Source organism: Rhinatrema bivittatum, chromosome 12, assembly GCF_901001135.1.
Source record: "Rhinatrema bivittatum chromosome 12, aRhiBiv1.1, whole genome shotgun sequence".
Lineage (NCBI taxonomy): Eukaryota > Metazoa > Chordata > Amphibia > Gymnophiona > Rhinatrematidae > Rhinatrema > Rhinatrema bivittatum.
In genome coordinates, this window is record NC_042626.1 from 37092635 (window position 1) to 37114842 (window position 22208).

Sequence of the window (22208 nt, forward strand, 5' to 3'; positions counted from 1 at the left end):
CCACCCTGACCCTTTAAAACACATCCTTTAGCTTCCCCCACCCTCCCGACCCCCCTCTAAAACTTTTTTAAAGTACCTGGTGGGGGTCCCGGGAGCGATCTCCCGCTCTCGGGCCGTCGGCTGCCACTAATCAAAATGGCGCCGATGGCCCTTTGCCCTTACCATGTGACAGGGGCTATCGGTGCCATTGACCGGCCCCTGCCACATGATAGGAGCAATGAATGGCCCACGCCATTTTTAAAGATGGCGCCGGCTGTCCATTGCTCCTACCATGTGATGGGGCCGGCCAATAGCACCGATAGCCCCTGTTACATGGTAAGGGGAAAGGGCCATTGGTGCCATTTTGATTAGTGGCAGCCGACGGCCCGCTCCCGGGACCCCCACTGGACCACCAGGTATTTAAAAAAAGTTTGGGGGGGGGGGGTCGGGAGGGTGGGAGAAGCTAAAGGATGTGTTTTAAAGGGTCGGGTGAGTTTTTTGTTTATTGGCTCGGGCACAGCTGATAAAAAAAAAAAAACAAACAAACAATCGGACCACATGCAAAACGTTTCCCGATAGTCCCCGAACCCGGAATTGGAGCCGATTCCGGTTCCGATTCACATCTCTAGTTTGTGGTCCTACCTATCTTTAAATAAATCAAAGCATGTGTTCCCTGACTATACTATCCATGACCCCCTCTTCCGAACATGTGTTTAAATAATGTTTCTAACTGTGGTATCTTCAACATCTTATTGAACTTGTGTAAAATAAAAGATAATCAGATCCCACCCTAAACTCACTAAAAGAGGGGAAGTGATTTGGTTCCAGGTTGGTTCAAAAATCTTTACACACACACCCACCCAGAGCTCTTAAGTGAAAAATAGCTTAAAGATATTTATAGTTCCACTGCTCTGATATATTACTGTTCTCAGAGGTTTTAAATTAAAGCTGACCAGAAATATCTAGTCCCGTTTCATTTGGAACAATGAATAGTCACTTAAATTTCACAGTCACTCTCAGACTAGAACCTGAGCTAAGTACTTGCACTGTAGAACTTCAAAAGCCCATTAACTCTCAGACTTTATCAATTTATGCAGCAAAGGTTCACAGTGTGGTCAGGCTGAAAAGTTTATTTATACTTTTCAGTCAACAAGTAAAAAGATTATTAACACGGTGTGTTTATACACCTCAATTTCTCATACTCAGTAAATTTTCCCACTACAGCAGTCTAACTGAAATAAGCCAATAAAAATCTCTGCGTCTGGGCTGTAATTATAAGTAACTGACTGTTACTATTCTTATCTGGGTTGCTCTAATTTGAACAAAATTTTTTTAATCACAATGGGCCCTATAAAAGGAACAAAAGGTGGAATCAGTCTGCACCTCTCTCTGTCTGTCCCATCTTTCCACATGCTAAACCTCTCCAGATAGTGGGGGCTGGTCATTTGCATATCCCTCAGCATGGAATTCCCATAAGCCTTCGCTTTGGCAGGACTGACATAGCGAGCTGACAATCAGAATCCTCAGTCTTGCTCTTCCTGCTGAGGTCATTTTACTTCAGTCCCACCCACCCCTTGTAAAATGGACAGGAAGACAAAAAAAAAAAAAACATCTTCACAGCTGAATCCCCCCACCTCCCCCAAGGCTTCTAAGTCCACTGGAGGTATTATTTTCCTGCCAGCACTGATAACAAGATGCTGGATGTTTGTTTGTTTTATTAATTTCCTGCAGCCTGTCACTTAGAGAATCTTATCACACAGCTCCAGGACTCCTCAAACCTGAGACAGCAGGGTCTCTTCCCCCCACAGGCAGACACATACCCAGTGAGAGGAAGGAAAGCAAGCCACATCCCAGCAATGCTTTCTTAAGGCCTCAAAACTCAGGTTGGTAAAAAAAAACAAATGACTTTACCTTCTTATTGTATTTTTAACCCCTGGTTACACAGGGATACCATAAACTCATTACAACACACACACACCAACTAACAATCCACATATGCCTATACACAGCCACACACCCATAGCAACAATCCATATATACTCCTTATCCTCATTCATGCACCCTCCTAAACCTGTAACTCACACTCTTATATCCTACACACACACACACCCCACACTCCATTTGTATGCCCGTACACAAACACTCACAATCACATGTACACACCCACCTCAACTCACCATATATACCCACTCATATGAGCCCAGGCCTCGGAGCTCCTCTCAACGTGTCTTCTTTCTTCTTCAACTGATGGCATCCGCTGGGGTCTCGCCAGAGTTAATGAACTTCGGTGTGACCCCAGCAAACGGTGCCAGTTCAAGAACAAAGAAGAAAGAAGATGCACTGAGAAGTTCAGAAGCCTGGGCCTGACCCTGGGTATCAGGAACTGGCCTCCGAGCTGGGACCTGGCATAGGTCTGGGCCGAGGCCCTGGCATAGGGACCTGGACTATACAAGTGGGAGCTGGAAGAGATCCTGGCCCCCGGCATTTTTCTGGGTGGGAGGGATTGGTTGTGGGGTCAAGAGGCCTTGGGAGACCCTGTTTCCTTTTTATTTTTTTATTTTTTTTAATGTTTGATTAGTATTTTTAAACAAAAGAAATGAATCAAACATTAAATGAATCAAAATTAGTGGGGGGAAAAAAGCTCCCAAAAATGAATTGATAAACGAAATGAAGTTTTTACCCCTGCACATCCCTATACAACACTGCAAAAAAAAAAAAAAAAGAAAAACTAATAAAATTACTGGTAAGCACAGTGTGTCATGCAAAAATAGCAAAAGATTAATTTTTCTACAGGAAGACTGCAGGAGAAACCAATAAAAGTTATCACGGCAATTCTACTAACTAATGTACCAGCTGTCCAATTATGACTTAAATATATTTTTATGTTTCTGTTAGAATAGACAAACAGATACAAGAACATAAGAAATGGCATACTGGATCAGATCAATGGTCCAACACGCCCAGCATCTTAGTGCTGACAGAGGTCAAGCCAGGTGACTTGGAAGAAGATCCTAATGGGGAAATCCATCCCCTGTTTTCATTCCAGTCCTCAGAAATTAGAGGCTTATGTTTGACAACCTTCCCTAGCTACTATTTGTTAAAGGACCTGTTTTACAAAAAGATGTCAAAACCTTTTTATAATCCAGTTGTCCTACTGACAGCAACATTTCATTCTTTAAAAAAAAATAAAAATTGCGGACCTGCATGTTTCAAGAAAAAGATAATACTTTGATAATGGGGGGGGGGGGGGGAGAGAAGTAAAGGCGTAACTAAAGTATTTGGCACCCAGGGTGGATACTTCTTTGATACCCCTCCCCCAATATATAATTTTAAAATTTCCTGAACATTGATAAAATATTTCAAAACAGAAGACATCAAACAACACCCAATAATTAAAACTAAAAAGCATTTAAAAATTATCCTGCTCTCCATATCTGTCATCCTAAGGTTGTTGTAGACTGGAGGCACACATGCACACACACACATACATGCTTGGTGAGAGCTAGAGGGGGCATATATGTGTGTGAGAGACACACACACGCACACATGTACCTCTGTCTCTCTCTCACACGCCAACACATACACACCCACACACACACTTCCTCACTCTCTCACACACACACAAACACGTACTTCTGTCTCTCTCTCACATGCTAACACATACACACACACACAAAATATGCTCCCTCTCTCTTACACACACACATATACATGCTTGGTGAGAGCTAGAGGGGGCATGTATGTGTGTGAGAGACACACACGCACACATGTACCTCTGTCTCTCTCTCACACGCTAACACATACACACACTTCCTCACTCTCTCTCTCACACACACACACATGCACACAAAAATTGAACTGGAAACCACAAGTCAGATTCTGTATGCAGTGCAACAATGGAAAAGCAGAAAATCACTATTCCTCAAAACAATACAATCAAGGAATATAAAATCAATCAGAATAATAAGACCAAACTAAAAAATATACATTTCAAAACAGCTGATGAACAGAACAATATTCAATAATTAGAAACTTCTGTACAAATTTTAAAAAAATTCCTAAACATCGATAAAATATTTCAAAACAGCAGACATCAAATAACACCTAGTAATTAAAACTAATAAGGATTTTTAAAAGCCCCCACTCTCCATGCCTGTCACCCTGAGATTGTCATGAACTGGGGTACACACACACACAAACAAAATATCCTCCCTCTGTCTCACACACAAACAACGCTTGGTGAGAGACAGAGGGAGCTTGAGTGTGTATATATGTAAGAGACAGACACACACTTTTCCTCCGTCTCTCTCTCACACGCGTACACACATGCTTCCTCTCTCTCATCCCCACCCCCGCACACAGGCACTCTCTCATACACACACCCACACACCCCTCTCGTACACTGGTACTTACTCTCACAGGGCCAGTCTTTCACTTCTTCAGCCGCTGGCTGCATAGCAGGGCCTCTTCTTCCACTGGTCTTTTCCACAGGACCTTGCTTTTGCTGGTGGGGAGTAGAAACTAGGGATGTGAATCGGGCTTCGGATGATTGAAAATATCGTCGATATTTTCAAAATCGTAAGAAATCGGGGGCTCCCCCAAAACAATAGGAAAACCCCACGATATTGATCGTGGGGGTTCTCTTATCGTTTTGGAGGGCGGAAAAAACGGCACACAAAAATAACTCCTAAACCTACCCCAACCCTTTAAAACGAATCCCTTTGCTTCCCCCATACAGGGAGCACTGGATGGCCGGCGCCATCTTTAAAAAATGGCGCAGGCCATCCAGTGCTCCTACCATGTGACAGGGGGCCGGCCAATGGCACGGATATCCTGTCACATGGTAAGGACAAAGGGCCATCGGCGCCATTTTGATTAGTGGCATCCGACGGCCCGAGAGTGGGAGATCGCTCCTGGGACCCCCACTGGACCACCAGGTACCTGTAAAATGTTTTTGGGGGGGGTTGGGAGGGTGGGGGAAGCAAAGGGATTTGTTTTAAAGGGTCGGGGTGGGTTTTTTGTTTATCGGCTCGGGCGCAGACGATAAACAAAACCGCGATCGGGCCCGATGGAAAAAAAAACCCACATGTGAATCGGAACCGGAATCCGAACCGATTACGATTCACATCTCTAGTAGAAACGCTGCCAGCAGATCACTGTTCCATGCCACTGCAGTATCTTCCTGCTGGTAGCAATGTCACCCTTCCCTCTGTTGTCACCCGGGACGGACCGTCCCCCTTAGTGGAGAAGGAAAGTCCTCAGGCTAACATGGCCTGCAGCATGTTTTCCTTTGCTTAGGAGGCTTGGGGGATGGTGCTATTCCTGACATTATTTTTAGTGTCTGGAGGTTGGGGGAGGGGATTCAGTCTGCTGGCCTTGAATGAATTTTTTTTTGTTTTTTAACCAACTATATTTTGAAAATAGCCAGTTAAGGTTAAAGTTATCCAGGTGCACATGCCTGGATAACTTTTAACATAGCCGGTTATATTCAAGCATAGCTGGTAAGTTATTATCCCAAACCTTTAGTCGGGTATATTCAGCGGGAGACGTCTCCTACTGAATATCCAAGGATAAGTTATCTATTATTTATTTATTTGGCTGGATAAGGAACTAAGAGTCCAATTATGCTTTGGTTCCAAGGTAAAAGATGCCAAACGAGTGACCTGAGATATCACCTCCTCTTCCATCCTCTCTAGCATTACTGTGATATCCAGACTGTCAGAATATAATTGGCTTCCCTGTGTCCCTCTGACTGTGTTAGCTCTTGGATTACCTACAAATAAATGATATGAAAACACTGTAGAGAATAGAAAACCCTAATAATCAATGTTGTATAATCACACAATATTCCGCCATAACACCAAAGTAAATAGAAAACCACAAAGAATATGTTTATAAGACCATCACAAACAAACGAGATCACAACTGAGTGGTACTCAGTGTTCTGAATCAGACACTGCCACTTAAATGCCATGGCTTTTAATCACAGGTCTCTGAAACCATTCTTTTTTTTTAATTTTTGCTATAGGTTTTTGCTTATAAGATGTCCTTGCATTGATTACGAATGATCACTTATCCTTGCCATTTTAGTGACAATAGTCCATAGAAAAAACCTTTGCCAGAAGCCCACGCCGAGCCCGCCATGACTCGCGTTTCATTTTTCCTTCTTCTACAGGAGCCACTTATTCAGGCAATCATAAGGCTCAAATGATCAATAGTCTCTCTTAATAACTTTTTTTTTTTTTTTTTTTTTTTTTAAGAGCGGTTCAGCTTCATAACTTCCACGCAGAAACATGTTGTATAAAAATGTTTTTATACAACAGAGCCAAAGATTGTACCCTCTTTTCCCCACTGGATCTCTCCGTGTAAGTGTCAGTGTATTCAATGGCTGACATCTTGGGATATTCCTCTCCCCTCTCCCTTACAAAGGGGACCTATTCCATGCCTATGGAGATATCCTCACTAATGGTGTAAACCTTCTACATTATCTGTTCATATCATATTAAAAATAAATTAATTAGACCACATCCTTAAACATATGGACTTGGCTTCTTAGGTTAAATTAGCATCCAAGCAAAAAAAAAAAAAAAAAAGACCATGTAAGCATTCATTAAGTACTGTGCAAGCAAGTTACTCATGTCTTTTAAGTGCCAAAATGGACATGTATAGGACTGCTCAAGAGAAGAGAATATTTAACCTAATTGATGTAGCCTAAAGCAAATGTACTATGTAACTCTAAGCAGTTGGCTTAGTAAAAACAGCTCATTAATCCCCCAGAAATACCTTGTTCAAAAATGTAACTGACTAGAATGTCTTTCCTTCTCTTAGCTGAAAGGAATTGTTAAAGTAGCAGTTTATTTTGCAATACTGCCCTTAATTCACCGAGGACAAAGTAGCTACTATCTGATAATGGACTGTGTGGGTTCTGTCTTGGTCTTCCGATTGCTCCAGGTGGGGCATTAACTGCCAGAAACTGCCCTGTCCTTTCTGGATTATTGTGCAATGGAAAAAAAAAGTTATTTAAACTTCTGATCCTTCGTCTGGAAAAATTTCTTGCCATTTTATCATGCCATGCACATTGCATAATAACAACTCATCCATCCCACAGGGTGCTATTCTAGGAATAATCTTCTATAGTATCATCTTCTATTCAAGTTTGCAATTTGCAGTTTGTTTCCTCACTAATTCACTCCAAGTTCTGATGCCACCACATGCATTTTAAGTTTAAATCTGCTGTGATTTTTAAACGATTTTAATTGTATAATAAAAACACGGATTTCTGCTGACAACTAAAGTTCAGCTCAAGACAATGCCAGCAGGAGAGCACATGGCTAAAGTGGAAAACAGTAGGAAGATAAGTAATGAGGTTATCAATTATAAACACACCAAAGGCCAATGAAACGGTTAGGCTAGATGCTACAAACAAATATTTGAGAAGTGACGTCCCAAAACCATTGATTACAATAAAGCTGTCAAGGGAACCTCCCCTCCCCCCACACACACATGCATATATGGCACTGAGGTCCATATTCCCAGTGGTTGGCCAGTGATTTTACCATTGATTTGTATATATATATATATATATATATATATTCTGTTCCTGTTATAATGTTGCTGTGTTTTTCAATCTGCTGACAGCTTGGGCACCACATATGGTTTAAGGCCTCCTGAGATTCCCTCCTACACCTCAGAATTCTTAGACAGCAAGAGCTAAGGAGAGCTAGAAGTTGGTTTCAGAATGAAATCGTATATTTTAGATTTTGTCACCTTCATTCAGACCAACCCATTGTTCCTAGGGAGATCATAATTAGAACTCCATGCACTTATTGAGGCAAATCCAGGACTGGATCAGCTTTTCCAGGTGAGGTGGCAGCCACCTCACCTGGAAAAGCTGATCCAGTCCTGGATTTGCCTCAATAAGTGCATGGAGTTCTAATTATGATCTCCCTAGGAACAATGGGTTGGTCTGAATGAAGGTGACAAAATCTAAAATATACGATTTCATTCTGAAACCAACTTCTAGCTCTCCTTAGCTCTTGCTGTCTAAGAATTCTGAGGTGTAGGAGGGAATCTCAGGAGGCCTTAAACCATATGTGGTGCCCAAGCTGTCAGCAGATTGAAAAACACAGCAACATTATAACAGGAACAGAGTGCAAATTCAGAAACAACCTGGAGGCATCCATGCCTTGAGTGCTTTGCAGATATACAGTCAAATGCAAAACTGAGTTATAGCACTCCTTACCCATATACTGAAGCTCCTATGTCGTGATTTTAAACTTATTACAATAAATATACTTTTCACCGACTCTTGTGGGTCATGTATCTTTGTCTTGTTTAGATTGTAAGCTCCATGGAGCTTGTGTATCTGTACCGCTCTGCATATGTCTTGTCTAATAGTACTTTAGGAATAATAAAGAGTAGAGGTAGTAATTTTGACTACCGTTTAATAACATTTCTCATTCTGTAACATCTTACTGAAAGATACTGTACTGCTGTATATTGACCATTCTGGAGGTTCTTGGTCATACCATTGTATAAAGCCTCATTAGTTACTGTTTATACTTCATTGCATATTTTTGACTGATATTCTTCTGTATAATATGGAAGACAGGAAGCAATTAAACAAATAGTCTAAACTGTGGGCATTGTTATTGTCTGGCATGACGAAGTTCCCAGGAAACTATCTTAAGAGCATGGGAAGGATCTTACCAGCATTTTTTTTTTTTTTTTAAGTTTATTACTATGCATGCTTCCTATATACTTTCACTACTGATCTTAGAAGGGTAATGTGGTTACATGGGGAAGGACCATATTTCTTGATTGTGGAAAGAGTGACTCCTTCAATTTACTGATTGCATTTTCCTCAAGATCAGAGATAGGTCTTGGTTCTGATCCTCCACCCCTACTCCATCCCCTGTACTGGAGGGTTAGCAATTATTTATTTATTTTTAGCTTTTCTATACCAACATTCCTGTAAAATATACATATCACATCGGTTTACAATGCAACTTAAACATTCGCTCAGGGCGATACAAAGAACAGAGGTGGCAATTAACAGTAAAATGGGTGCACATTATGGAACTGGATGGTTCAAGAAAATTATCCCAGAGTGTTGCAGAGTCCTTAATCTCTGACCCACCAGTTTTAACTCAGCTCTGGGCCGTAGGGACTTAAAAAAGGTGGCCTACATGAAATAAGCTGAGGGTCTCAGTCAGGTTCCCAGAGAGCACTGAAACCCACCATTGTAGGTTTGATGCTTATTGGCACTCTTGTGGCAGCCTCTGCGAAGAAGCCGAAGATGCCACTGGTATGGACACTGAGTTACCTTTTCACCCTTAGAAGCAGTTCCTCCAGAACAGGACAGCCTGAGGAAGCTTGCACTGCCACCACTTATGTTGGGCTTATGTCGTGGATAAATGGAGGACTTCAGTTTCCAGTGCTGTCAGTTTGTCATTTCTCACAAGGTAAAAAAAAAAGCAGATAGTGCACGTGCAAGGAAAATGGCCTGAAACTGCAGTAGTTTCCCAGGAGAGATTAAAAGCCTTAACACAATTTTTTCCCCCTAGACACAGAATAGGAGGAAAGCCTTAGTAAATCAGGCCATATGCAAAGAAGAAATAGTAGTGACACTGGATCAACTGCACGTGTCAGGTCTTAAGTCATTTTATAAAGAGGCCTTGTTAAATCTTTTAAAACAGAACAGTTTGCATATTTTACTGACAGTGACAAGGAGTTCAACTGGAACATGCAAGCAAGGGTGATCGGAGACTTTTCCTAAGCAAAACCAATTCCCCCCTCTCCTCCTCCCATCTAGCGGAACTGATCCCTCCCCCTTCACCTTTGATATAAAACCCCTGACCTATTTTATAATTTCAAAAAACAAAGGAGTGGGGCTCGAAGCTGTAGGCAGGTCACAGATCTTAGTGTCTGATTTTTTTTTTTTTTTAAAGCTTTTATCCTATTCTGAGTGTATGGGGTAAAATGTTTCATAAAGCAGACCGTTACTGCAGCATATAAAACATGGTTTCAGTACAGAGTACGCTGTGTGGTGTGAGCCCATCCTGAACCACAATAAGCTGGTATCATGCATTGTCATCTCTACCATGGCTCACCCTTCAGCACCAGGCTCATGATCTCTTTTAAAGGGAAAGTTCCCCCTGCAATCACAACCTAACCATCTGATCCTTGTATGTCATGTGGCATAGTAAATGTTGATCTTTCCTATCAACACAGAGACAGTGGGGATTCTTGGTTTTTAAAACATTCTTCCTTCCCAATCTTGGACCGCAGCCTTCTCTCGCACTCCAAACAGATCTCACCATATCCAGCTCTTCTATCATGCCTCATCTTCACTAGTCAATATTTTGGGGAATCAGTGAAAAGAACCAGGAAGGAGGAGACATTTTCATTTCATAGGGAGCCTAACTTTCAAACCTATCCACGGTATAGCATTTGCATGCACAGCTGGATGTATGGAGAGTAATGCTAGAATTTTATAAACTATGCAGCCGGAGCTGCAAAGTTAATGAAATACTACGTATTCCTGCGCAAAATGTACACGCATAAAGGCAAATTTTAAAAGCCCTATGGGCACCAAAGTCAGGAGATATGCGTAGAAGTCGGGCCGATGCACGCCGTGCAGATTTTAAAAGGTACGCATACAAAACCTTTTTTTGAAAAAAAGGGGTGGGCTTGGGAGATCCTGGATTTTTTTTTTTTTTTTTTAAATGAAACCAGCATGTATTTATTCGCAGAAGCTTGCACCAGGGTTCCCCTACCATGTAATTTACTTCCTCTATAGATGGCGTGTAAGTCATGAAACAATAAAAACAAGGCTAGTCAGTGGGGTTTTAAAGGTTGGAGCTAACAAGGTAGCAGGGAGGCTATTTAACCAGGGGGGTTTAGAAAGTCCTATCCTTTACCTGGGTGAACTGGGAATGAAGTAGAGAAATTGGGAATTGCGTCGGCACGTGTATCTACTATGTAAAAATTCCCCCACTCATGCGGTAGAGGCGGCATTTACGTGCACTTGGAAGTGTCTGTATAAAATTGTGCTCACATGTACACACTTACACAGTCTAATTTATACCATGCGCGCATATACGTGCGTATGCTTTAAAATGGATACGTCCATTGGCGTGAGACGGCATACGCGCATACACGTGCATCCACGCAGCTGTTTAAAAAAGTTACCATCATATGTTTCAGTACACATATTTCCAATGCAATAAAACATTTTCTGTACCTATCTTACAAATATGCACTTATATTTTACACATAAAATAATTGTGACACTGTGCAACTAAAAATACAGAATTTAACATGGAGACGGGTATTTTTTAAGGTATACACGCATACCATTTTGAAAATACTTATGCGAGTACTGTGAATCATCAGCGTGCAGATGCTTCCACCAGTTCCCCCATTCCTTTTCCAATTCATCTAGACTCTCTAGCACTTCATCCTGAACCCCCCACCAGTTCACTGAGACCTCCCAACCACACATGAACGTGTCCGATCTCACGTGCACATGCCAATTAACAGACGTAAAAGGGTACAAACAAATTCACTGATGTATCTATGTACATCTCGTACAAAATAGTAGGGATGTGCATTTCTTTGAAACCAAAATGGAAAATGGGATAAGAGAGCCCATTTTCATTTTGTATCAAATGAAACAACTTCAACTCCCAAACCCCCAAAAAATGTTATTTTGATTTATTTTTGAAAAATAGTGCACACAGTTTGTAAACAGTGTGTAGTATTTGCCAAAACCAAATTGGAATGAAAAAATAAACACATTTAAGCATTAAAAAAATCTAACACATTAAAAAAAAAACAAACCAAAAATAAAGTTTTTGGCCATGCACATCTCTATCTATAGGGATTTCTGAGCCATGCCCCTGATCGCCCCGTTTTTCCCCCAGTGAAATATGCATACAAATCCAAAACTACTTATGTACTCTCAAGGGTTATAAAATAGCATATAGACACATGCATGCTACCTATACACATATATGCAGTTTTATGCACAAAATCCCTTTGAAAATTCACTCCTAAGAGTCTAGGCATCCTGTCCTCTCCTCTACCTCTGAGCTACTTATTAAAAAAAAGCTGGAGAGAACTGTGGAACTTCTGAAGTTTTTGGCAAGGAAGAGCTAAGTAGCAAGAATATCCATGTGTTTATTTGAAAGAGTTTTAAAAACGATATTTGTGTATTTTTGCATGGTCGCTGACTGCACAAGGTACCAAAAGAAAAACATAAAAAATAAAGAGGCACCAAGCAATTCTGCCCTGTCAGGGGATCTCAAATACAAGATTCATCTTGTAATTCACTGCAGAGTGGGGACATTAATACCTTCTCTCTCTCTCACACACACACATATTCCTGGATAATGCAATGAGAGAGTCTCCTTGCCACTAACCACATTTACTGAAAGATGACTTGTGCGTATGAAAATAGAATCAGATAAGCTTTCAGTCTCTCCTTCATTTTTGTATGCTCGGCACAGTTCTATGGAATGACCATGGGAAAGTTTCTATCAAGACTTCATACCTGTTTATAAGAAATACTTCCTACTTAAGATACTGGCCAGCTAATATGAAAAGAGAGAACCACCCTGGGCCAGCCAGGGTGCTGCAGAGGCAGCATTCACGGCCCCTGGAAGGAGGGAATCCAAGTCATCATATAATGGTGACACCTACCGGCCTGTCTTTGGGTGTAAGTGTACTGAGTTCTGGAGGCAGTCATGGTCTGTAGCCTCTGGCCAAGGATCATCACTGTAATGGCTAGAGAAATGGGGGGGGGGGGGGGGGGAGGAAGATTATAAAATAGGGAAAAAGTGATAGGTAATTAGGAATGAAGACTCATGGTGCTGGAGCCCAATAAAGGCCAAGTCCAACTGAGCTGGAAGCCCATTGGAGCAGGAGAAAACTACTAAGCCTAAATAAACTAACTTATCCTCTTCAGGCATGTTGTTACAGAATTGCCACACCACTGCAAAATATGCTTGTAGAATGCATTAATTAAAACACCTTGCCTTGATGGGCTTCTGTAAGGCGAGTAATCAAGAATTGATAAATAAATACTGTATATGCACATTCACAGGAGTATTTAATAGATTGTTTAATACCTTGTTTATTCTAGAGAATGCATTGATTCCAAGAGATCAGAAGCCCCTGTTTTATTTTTACTATTTTGTTGTTTTTTTTCTGAAGACTTTGGAAAAATGTTTAGTGCTCAAATAAGTAACGAGATTTAGCAATAATAAAAGGAAAACATGCATAGTATTTAGAGCCACATATGTAGGGGCAGTGTCCTATTGTGGATTGGGAACTGGTTAAAAGACAGAAAACAGAGTGTAAGGCTAAATGGTCAATTTTCCTAACGGAGAAAGGTGAATAGTGGATTGACCCAGGGATCCCATTCTGGGGCCACTGCGTTTTAATATATTTACAAATGACCAGGAAATGGGAACAACGAGTGGGGTGATAAAATTTGCAAACGACACAAAATTATTCAAAGTTGTTAAATCACAAAGAAGATTGTGAGAAATTGCAAGACTGGAGATTGAGCATGCAAATGGCACAAGAAAATTTAATGTGGACACATGCAAAGTGATGCACTTAGAGAAGAGTTTAATGGAACAAAGTCAGCATGGCTTTACCCAGGGCAAGTCTTGCCTCACAAATCTGCCTCACAAATCTGCTTCACTTTTTTGAAGGAGTTAATAAACATGTGGATAAAGGTGAACCGGTAGATATAGTATACTTGGATTTTCAGAAGGCGTTTGACAAAGTTCCTCATGAGAGGCTTCTAGGAAAAGTAAAAAGTCATGGGATAGGTGGCGAGGTCCTTTCGTGGATTGCAAACTGGCTAAAAGACAGGAAACAGAGAGTAGGATTAAATGGGCAATTTTCTCAGTGGAAGGGAGTGGACAGTGGAGTGCCTCAGGGATCTGTATTGGGACCCTTACTGTTCAATATATTTATAAATGATCTGGAAAGAAATACGACGAGTGAGATAATCAAATTTGCAGATGACACAAAATTGTTCAGAGTAGTTAAATCACAAGCAGATTGTGATAAATTCCAGGAAGACCTTGTGAGACTGGAAAATTGGGCATCCAAATGGCAGATGAAATTTAATGTGGATAAGTGCAAGGTGATCCATATAGGGAAAAATAACCCATGCTATAATTACACGATGTTGGGTTCCATATTAGGTGCTACAACCCAAGAAAGAGATCTAGGTGTCATAGTGGATAACACATTGAAATCGTCGGTTCAGTGTGCTGCGGCAGTCAAAAAAGCAAACAGAATGTTGGGAATTATTAGAAAAGGAATGATGAATAAAACGGAAAATGTCATAATGCCTCTGTATCGCTCCATGGTGAGACCGCACGTTGAATACTGTGTACAATTCTGGTCGCCGCATCTCAAAAAAAGATATAATTGCGATGGAGAAGGTACAGAGAAGGGCTACCAAAATGATAAGGGGAATGGAACAACTCCCCTATGAGGAAAGACTAAAGAGGTTAGGACTTTTCAGCTTGGAGAAGAGACGACTGAGGGGGGATATGATAGAGGTGTTTAAAATCATGAGAGGTCTAGAACGGGTAGATGTGAATCGGTTATTTACTCTTTCGGATAGTAGAAAGACTAGGGGACACTCCATGACGTTAGCATGGGGCACATTTAAAACTAATCGGAGAAAGTTCTTTTTTACTCAACGCACAATTAAACTCTGGAATTTGTTGCCAGAGAATGTGGTTTGTGCAGTTAGTATAGCTGTGTTTAAAAAAGGATTGGATAAGTTCTTGGAGGCGAAGTCCATTACCTGCTATTAAGTTCACTTAGAGAATAGCCACTGCCATTAGCAATGGTTACATGGAATAGACTTAGTTTTTGGGTACTTGCCAGGTTCTTATGGCCTGGATTGGCCACTGTTGGAAACAGGATGCTGGGCTTGATGGACCCTTGGTCTGACCCAGTATGGCATTTTCTTATGTTCTTATGTTCTTATTATAGCTACACAATGGTATGTTCCACATTAGGTGTCACTATTCAGGAAAAGGATCTAAGAGTTCATCATAGATATTACGTTAAAATCTGCTCAGTGTGCAGCTACAGCCAAATAATAAATAGAATTCTAGGAATTATTAGGAAAGAAATGGAAAATAAAAGAGAATATCATTATGCTTCTGTATCGCTCCATAGTGCGACCTCATCTTGAGTATTGAGTTCAGTTCTGGTCATATTTCAAAAATGATATAACAAGGTGATACATTTAAAACTAATGAGAGAAACTATTTTTTACTCAATGCATAATTAAGCTTCAATGGCAGGGGAAAAAAAAAACTGATACTTCACGCATATCCAGTATAGCTCTCTGCTTCAACGGTAGGGGAGAAGAAAAACTAATACTTCACGCATATCCAGCATAGCTCTCTGCTTCAACGGCAGGGGAGAAGAAAAACAACCAAAAAGGGCTGAATAACATAGTCTGGGTAAACAAATAAACATGGGTGTAGCTTGCTTACTGCTGCGGTTACTACCCCTAACTAATCAAGCTTGATATTTCACTTGGATGCAGCTCCATCACTGCTCTCTTCATTAATGGTGGGGATGAAAGGGAAATAGAACCAAAGGTTACTAAGAGCCAAGAGAAACAGATAAGTATGAGAGAAAAAAAAGTGTGAAGCTTGCTGGGCAGACTGGATAGGCCGTTTGGTCTTCTTCTGCCGTCATTTCTATGTTTGTATGTTTCTATATAAGCTCTGGAATTTGTTGCAAGAGGATGGGGTAAAAGCTATTAGTGTAACTGCATTTAAAAAAGGTTTGGACAAGTTCCTGGAGGAAAAGTCCATAAACCATTATTAAGGTGGAGTTGTAGAAATCCACTTCTTATTCTGGGATAAGCAGCATGGAATCCATTTCTACCCCTTGTGACCTGGATTAGCCACTGTTGGAAACAGGATACTGGGCTTGATGGACCTTGGGTCTGACTCAGCATGGCAAATCTTATGTACTTATAAGTTCCTCCCACAGATCCTTGCCAATGTCCTTCATTTGGAGCACTGAGACAGTTCATATTTCTCTGGCTGATGCTCCTGCTATGTATTGCCTCCCTGCTATTCTAGTCACTGCGCAACTCCTTCCAAGTACCATAGTCACGGCTTGTAGTACCACTCATTATTTCAGTGCTAAATCCTACTCTGGGTTCTGACAGTACACTTCAGTCCTGCCCTTTATTATCCCCCCTATTAATCTGAGTAACGCAGTCCTGCCAATACATATCATTTCTGACCTGCAGCACCTCCATGGTATTCCAGTACTGAGCCCAATGTACAGCTCTTCCATGGACCATAACTCCCCAATCCAGATTCAAAACAGCCTCTGGAACACCGAAACATAGAATAGGGTGGCAGAAAAGGACAGTAAAGTCTATCTAGTCTGCCCAATGTACTCTGTTACAATGCCATGGACCCCAGCTGATCTCTGGCTTTCCACTCACGTCTTCACAGCTAGGGTTCCTCTGTTCTCATCCCAGACTTTCTTGAATCACCGAGTTCTAACAATGCATCTAAATCATGACCTTCAGAATCTCCTCCTAACAGTGGTAATTTTCTAAAAAAAAGTGCCATGTTTGGGACAGTGGTGACCTCCACCTTCTACTCCAGCTGCAATGGGAGAAAGGAAGCAAGTTCAAATAGGTTCCAGGTTGGCAACCTGATGTGACCTGGCAGGAAACCAGCACAGACTCCAGGTATGCCGGTGCTGGAATCACACTTCACTTAAGTCCTTGCACACTCTGCCAGTGCACCTGAAACCCTGACCAAGTGCCCTCTCCCTTCTCCTCCTACCAACCAATCCTGCTAAAAAGCACCAATCTCCATGAAGGTGCTGCACCCACCAGGAAGAGTCCACAAAAGATTGAACTAATTCCAAACTTATTATACTTTAGATTGGAGCAAATACAAATCAAAGGCTCCAGAACTAAAAGACAAATCAATTACAGTAACAAAATTACCTAAAGCTTTTTCCCCGTGAATATTTGGAACACCTAGAACCAAATGCACGCTTACTCTCTCTCCACCAGCTCTCTGGAGTAAGGAGCAAACAAACTTATCTCCAGTGCTAAAACACTTCCCTCCAAGCTGTGTGCGCATGCACACAGGTCGTGAGCCCTGAGCACACAGCAAAATATAGCACGCACAAGAAATTCCGATATTATTTGCATTATACTGACTCATAAGTGTACAAATTGGAACCTGGCTCATAAAAAGTTACACAAAAGGAAAATGTCTGCGCACACAGGGGCAGATTTTAAAAGCCCTACGCCCGCCGAGCCTATTTTGCATAGGCCCGGCGATGCGCGCAAGCCCCAGGATGTGTGTATGTCCCGGGGCTTGAAAAAAGGGGCAGGGAATGGGCAGGATGGGGGTGTGGCCAGAGGCCTTCATAGGGCCGCTAGGCTGGGGGATTGCACGCCGGCACTTGGCCGGTGCGCGCAACCTATGCCTGCCCAGAGGCAGGCGCAACTTCTAAATTAAAAGTCAGGGGGGGTTTTAGGTAGGGCTGGGGGGTGGGTGGAAAGTTCCCTCTGAGGCCGCTCTGATTTCAGAGCGGCCTCGGAGGGAACAGGGAAAGCCATCGGGGCTCCCCTAGGGCTCGGCGTGTGGAAGGTGCACAATTGTGCACCTCCTTGCTCGCGCCGACCCCGGATTTTATAACATGCACACGGCTGTGCACGCATGTTATAAAATCGGGCATAGATTTGTGCACGCCGGGTTGCGCGCACAAATCTACACCCGCGCGTAGGTATTAAAATCTGCCCCTTAGTCTTTTAAAAAGTTGAGGGAACATTGGTACTAAACCTTCTTCCACAGCTCTTTGAGTCCCTCAGTATGGGACGTCTACTTGACCTGAGGCTGGCAATGAGTTCATTCTAGTAATGAAAGATAAGAATTTCATGTGAAGGAAAATCAGAGGGGGTTGCTGTCAGGTTCTGGCTCAAATACCACACAGTCATACTTTTCATTAAGGTTTCATGGAAGCAGCAAAAGTTCAGAACATAAACATGGATTTCCTGGTTTACAGGTTGCAGAAAACCAAACAAGGTAGTCCAGTAATGTCACTGTGTATTCTCTTACCGAATAGGCAAAGAGGAAGATCCAGCACAGCCTTGTGTATCCAGTGCGACCCAACTCAGACCTTGTCCTCTGCAAACAACATTGTGCCAGCAGGGAGCTGGTGATTTCAATGTATTGTCTATTATGATGTCTAGATCTAGTGTAGCTGGATTCAAAAAAAGGTTTAGACAAGTTCTTGGAGGAGAGATCCATAAACTGTTATGAACAATTAGACATGAGGAAAGCCACTACTTATGTCTGGGCATTAGCAGCATGGGATCTATCTACTGTTTGGGATATTGCCAGGTATTTATCACCTGGATTAGCTACTGCTGGAAACAGGATGCTGGGCTTGATGAACCCTCAGTCTGACCCAGTATGGCAATTCTTATGTTATCATCGCCCTCCAGTGGAGAAAGGTTAGAAATGCAGCTGAGGACTGCTAAAGAAATGGCCCAAACTCCTAAAGCTTGTGCTGGCCAGGGCTAGGAAAATTGCAGAGGCTCATATGTCACAGCCCAAAAGGAGGTAGAGAGACAGAGGGAGGGAAAGTCCTGACCATCATGCAAGGATGAACATCTGAGGACTGACCGCCCATGGCAGCCGTATTCAGCAATACCTGTGCCACAGAAAGTGCAGCCCGCCAACACCATTATTGTTCCAACCGTCCCTTCCCGACGGCTGCACTCCTCCTACCTCTCTCCTTTTGCTCCTCCTCTTGCTGTTAAAGGACGATTGGCTGCCACGGCGTCTGTTTGCCGACCTCTCCGGCGTCCGCGGACCGGCTTGGGCGCTGCCTCCCGCCATGCTCCGTCTGTACCGTAGGGCGCGTGCGCCGCGCGGCCCTCGCTCTTATTTCCTACTTGGCGCACCTCAGGGGTGTCCCCCTGTGATGATGTCACGCTGCCTGGATATTTAAAGCCTACACTGTTTGCTAGCCTTTGAGTTAGCAAGGGGAATTCTACGGATGGGATTCACTCTCCGTGCCCAGCTACTCTGCCTCCAATCTTCATTCGACTCTTAACGGGGTACCCACTCCTCAGGGGCCTCACTTGCTTTTCAGGTCACTATCAGGAAACTGGTAGTCGCTCCTCGAGGGCCCATGTTCCCTGACTCGCTGCCTGCTCCTACCTTCTCTTCTGCCTGGAAGAATTTGCTGTCTTCAACACCAGTGAGTACTACCATCTCCACCTCAGAGCCTTCCCTGGAACCAGGTACTCGCTTCTCGAGGGCCTGCCTCCATTCCAGCCCTGGTGCCATCTCCTACGTGAACCGCTGTGTGAGTACATCTCCTACAAGCCTCTCAGCTCTCAGGGATCAGGTACTCGCTCCTCGAGGGCCTGCTCGCCCTATCCTGGGTTCTCCATACTGGTGCTTGTTCATATTCCACTGTACTCATTATTCTCAGTTCTTTTCACTACAGCACTGCTACCGGAGGAGTCGCTGTTCCAGCGCCTGAGGGATACTAGCCCAGCTGGGCTACTTCAACCATTCATCACTGCCACCTCTGGTGGCTACACAACATTGTTTAAATAAAGATCAATCTCTGTGTTTGTGTGTCCTCAGCAGAGCCTGACCTGTGGCCCCTCACGGGACTCCCCCCCCCATGGGCGTGGTCAGCTGCCACAGTGTCCAAGGGTCCAACCAAACTTCACTAATTATAACAATTATGAACCCTCTCTGAAGAAGGCCAGTAGCTTTGCTCTCCTATAGCAAGGAAAATCCTCATGAGAAAATCCATCCACAATCACCCAAAACCACATTTTTTGAAGATATGAATGTAAGAATTGCCATGCCGGATCAGAGCAAGGTCCATCAAACCCAACATCCTGTCTCTGATAGTAGCCAGGTTGGTGTCTTGTATTGCCTTGTGATTGCAGTGGCTCACGCACAACAATCACTGGCCTAAATCTGTCTAAAACAGAAGTGTTAGTCTGCAGACTGACCCGTACAACACACTTCTACTTGACTCTGAAGGGAGCCATACTCTGTGCATTGCTCTAGGCCTAGGATTCTTGCTGCTACAACCAGATTGAACAGGGGATGTAAATAGCAGAAGAAAGTGAAATGCTTATGAGCTAATATGACAAAACCCTTCAAAAAACATCTGCTTGATCTCTGAATCAGTTCAACAATTGTATTTGTTAAAAAGGTACAGATTAGTGCATCTTTTGGTGCATCAGCATCAATTCAGGTGAATCTCCTTGGATTTCCCCTCAAGATTTAGTGGAGAAATTTTACCAAATGTCCTTAGTCGATTCATGGGGGCAGGTTCAATTTGAAAATTCCATCAAATTTAAACCAGGTATGGACTCCTCTGGTCTAAGTGTGATAGCAAATTATTTGCATCTCTCAGCAGAAAGGGACTTCCTCCATAGGTAAAGCTGTTACACTCAGACCAGAAAGTTATCATTACTAATCTCAAATGGGATGCATTTCCCCGCAGAATAAAAATGCTTCCTAGCTTTTCCCAACTGATCTATAGAGGCTTCAGTGTGGATTCAGAGGGGTAGATTTTGAAAGGCTACGCGCGTAACCCGAGAAAATATGTCCCTGTGTGCGCTGAGCCCATTTTGCATTTCGGAGAGGCCTCAGAGGGAGCGGAGGCAGCCTGCACGGCTCGGCGCGCTCACATTGCACAATTGTGCGCCCCCTTGCGCATGCCGACCTTGGATTTTATAACATGCGCACAACAGCACGCGCATGTTATAAAATCGGGCGTAGATTTGGTCGCTCCGGGTTGCGCGAACAAATCTACACCCGCGCGCACCTTTTAAAATTTGGCCCAGAATGGAGGAGTAGCTTAGTGGTTAGAGCAGCTGTCTTTGACCCACGAAGACCAGGATTCAAATCCCACTGCTGCTCCTTGAGACTTTGGGCAAGTCACTTTACTCTCCATTGCCTCAGGGGCTCACAATCTAAGTGCTGAAAAGCAGATTATAAGAAATCTAATAAATGTGCATCTGCATATCCCATTTAGCTGCTCACATTGCTATTGTCTCCACTATTGGGTGGGGGGTTCCCTGTTCCCCTCTGTCCCTCCCTATATGAATTCATCTTTTGGATAAAACTTGCAACATATAGTAGAGAGAAAAAGAAAATCTGAATAAATTTTGTTAGCAAGTGGAAAGGGGGGGGGGGGGTGAGGTGAAATACATTCTAATTATTAAAGATTCAGACCGACAATAGGTAAAAACTAAGCTGAACTTTGTGAGTTCTTGAAGAAAAGGAGCGATATCACCTTCTGCGCACCAGCCTCTTTTTTTCCAGATCAAATGACAATGCTTGGAAAATTCCAAGCATTGTCATTTTAACAAAAAATAATTCCATTTTTATCAACCTACATTGATATTCAGAAGGAGAGGACGGTGGCGCTTCCCAGTGTTCCTCAAGGTGCTAAATTCTCTGGCTAAGCCTCTGGGATTCAGCAGTGACTGAATCCCAAAGGCATAGTTAGCCAGAGGGCTATTAGGCCATCAGAAATGAGGACTGACTGCAAGCTTCCGAAAGGAAAGGTCATCTGGCACTAATAACTTGCCTAGATGTGGATCTTTTTTTTTTAATTTAATTTTATTTATTTATTTATTTTTAAATCATTTGATCTGGAAAAAAAAAAGAGGCTGGTGCGCAGAAGGTGATATCGCTCCTTTTCCAAGTATGAAATTAATCTCATCGAAAGAACTACTTAAAAAATACATGGTTAATGTCCTTTTGATTCCATCAGATAAAATACCAACTTTCTCAAGAATATATTTTATACCAAACGTAGGAGAAAGAAAAGAAGTCAAAACACCTGATGTTAATATAGAAACAGAGTTAACAGCCTATTTGGAGGCACCCTCGGAAGAACAAATAGATTTTAGGGGGACATTACTTGTATCCTTCATAAATGAAATGGATAGAGACATGATCTTGAAAGTATTTCTTCAGAATCGTGAGAAAAAGTTCTATGATCAAAAGATATGGATCTACCCAGATCTTATGAAGGATACCCAAATGAGGAGGAAAAAATTTGTAGAAATGTCACAAGAGGCAAAATCAGTGGGGATTCAAATATTGATTAAATACCCGTGTAAATGTATGTTTACATTCAAG

At 42.5% G+C, this 22208-nt stretch overlaps 1 protein-coding gene across 7 annotated transcripts in view; it reads right to left on the reverse strand.

Annotated features, from left to right (window-relative positions):
- LOC115074156 (neurotrimin-like) overlaps positions 1–22208 on the reverse strand; it is a 1324894-nt gene that overhangs the window by 644182 nt on the left and 658504 nt on the right. For 2 of the 7 annotated variants that reach the window (XM_029573371.1, XM_029573372.1), the window contains one exon: positions 4393–4483. The exons of the other annotated variants lie outside the window; for them this stretch is intronic. In XM_029573371.1, the coding sequence (XP_029429231.1) occupies positions 4393–4435 (43 nt within the window). In that variant the 5' untranslated portion in view covers positions 4436–4483. The remainder of the gene's footprint in view (positions 1–4392; positions 4484–22208) is intronic. 7 annotated transcript variants of the gene reach the window in all.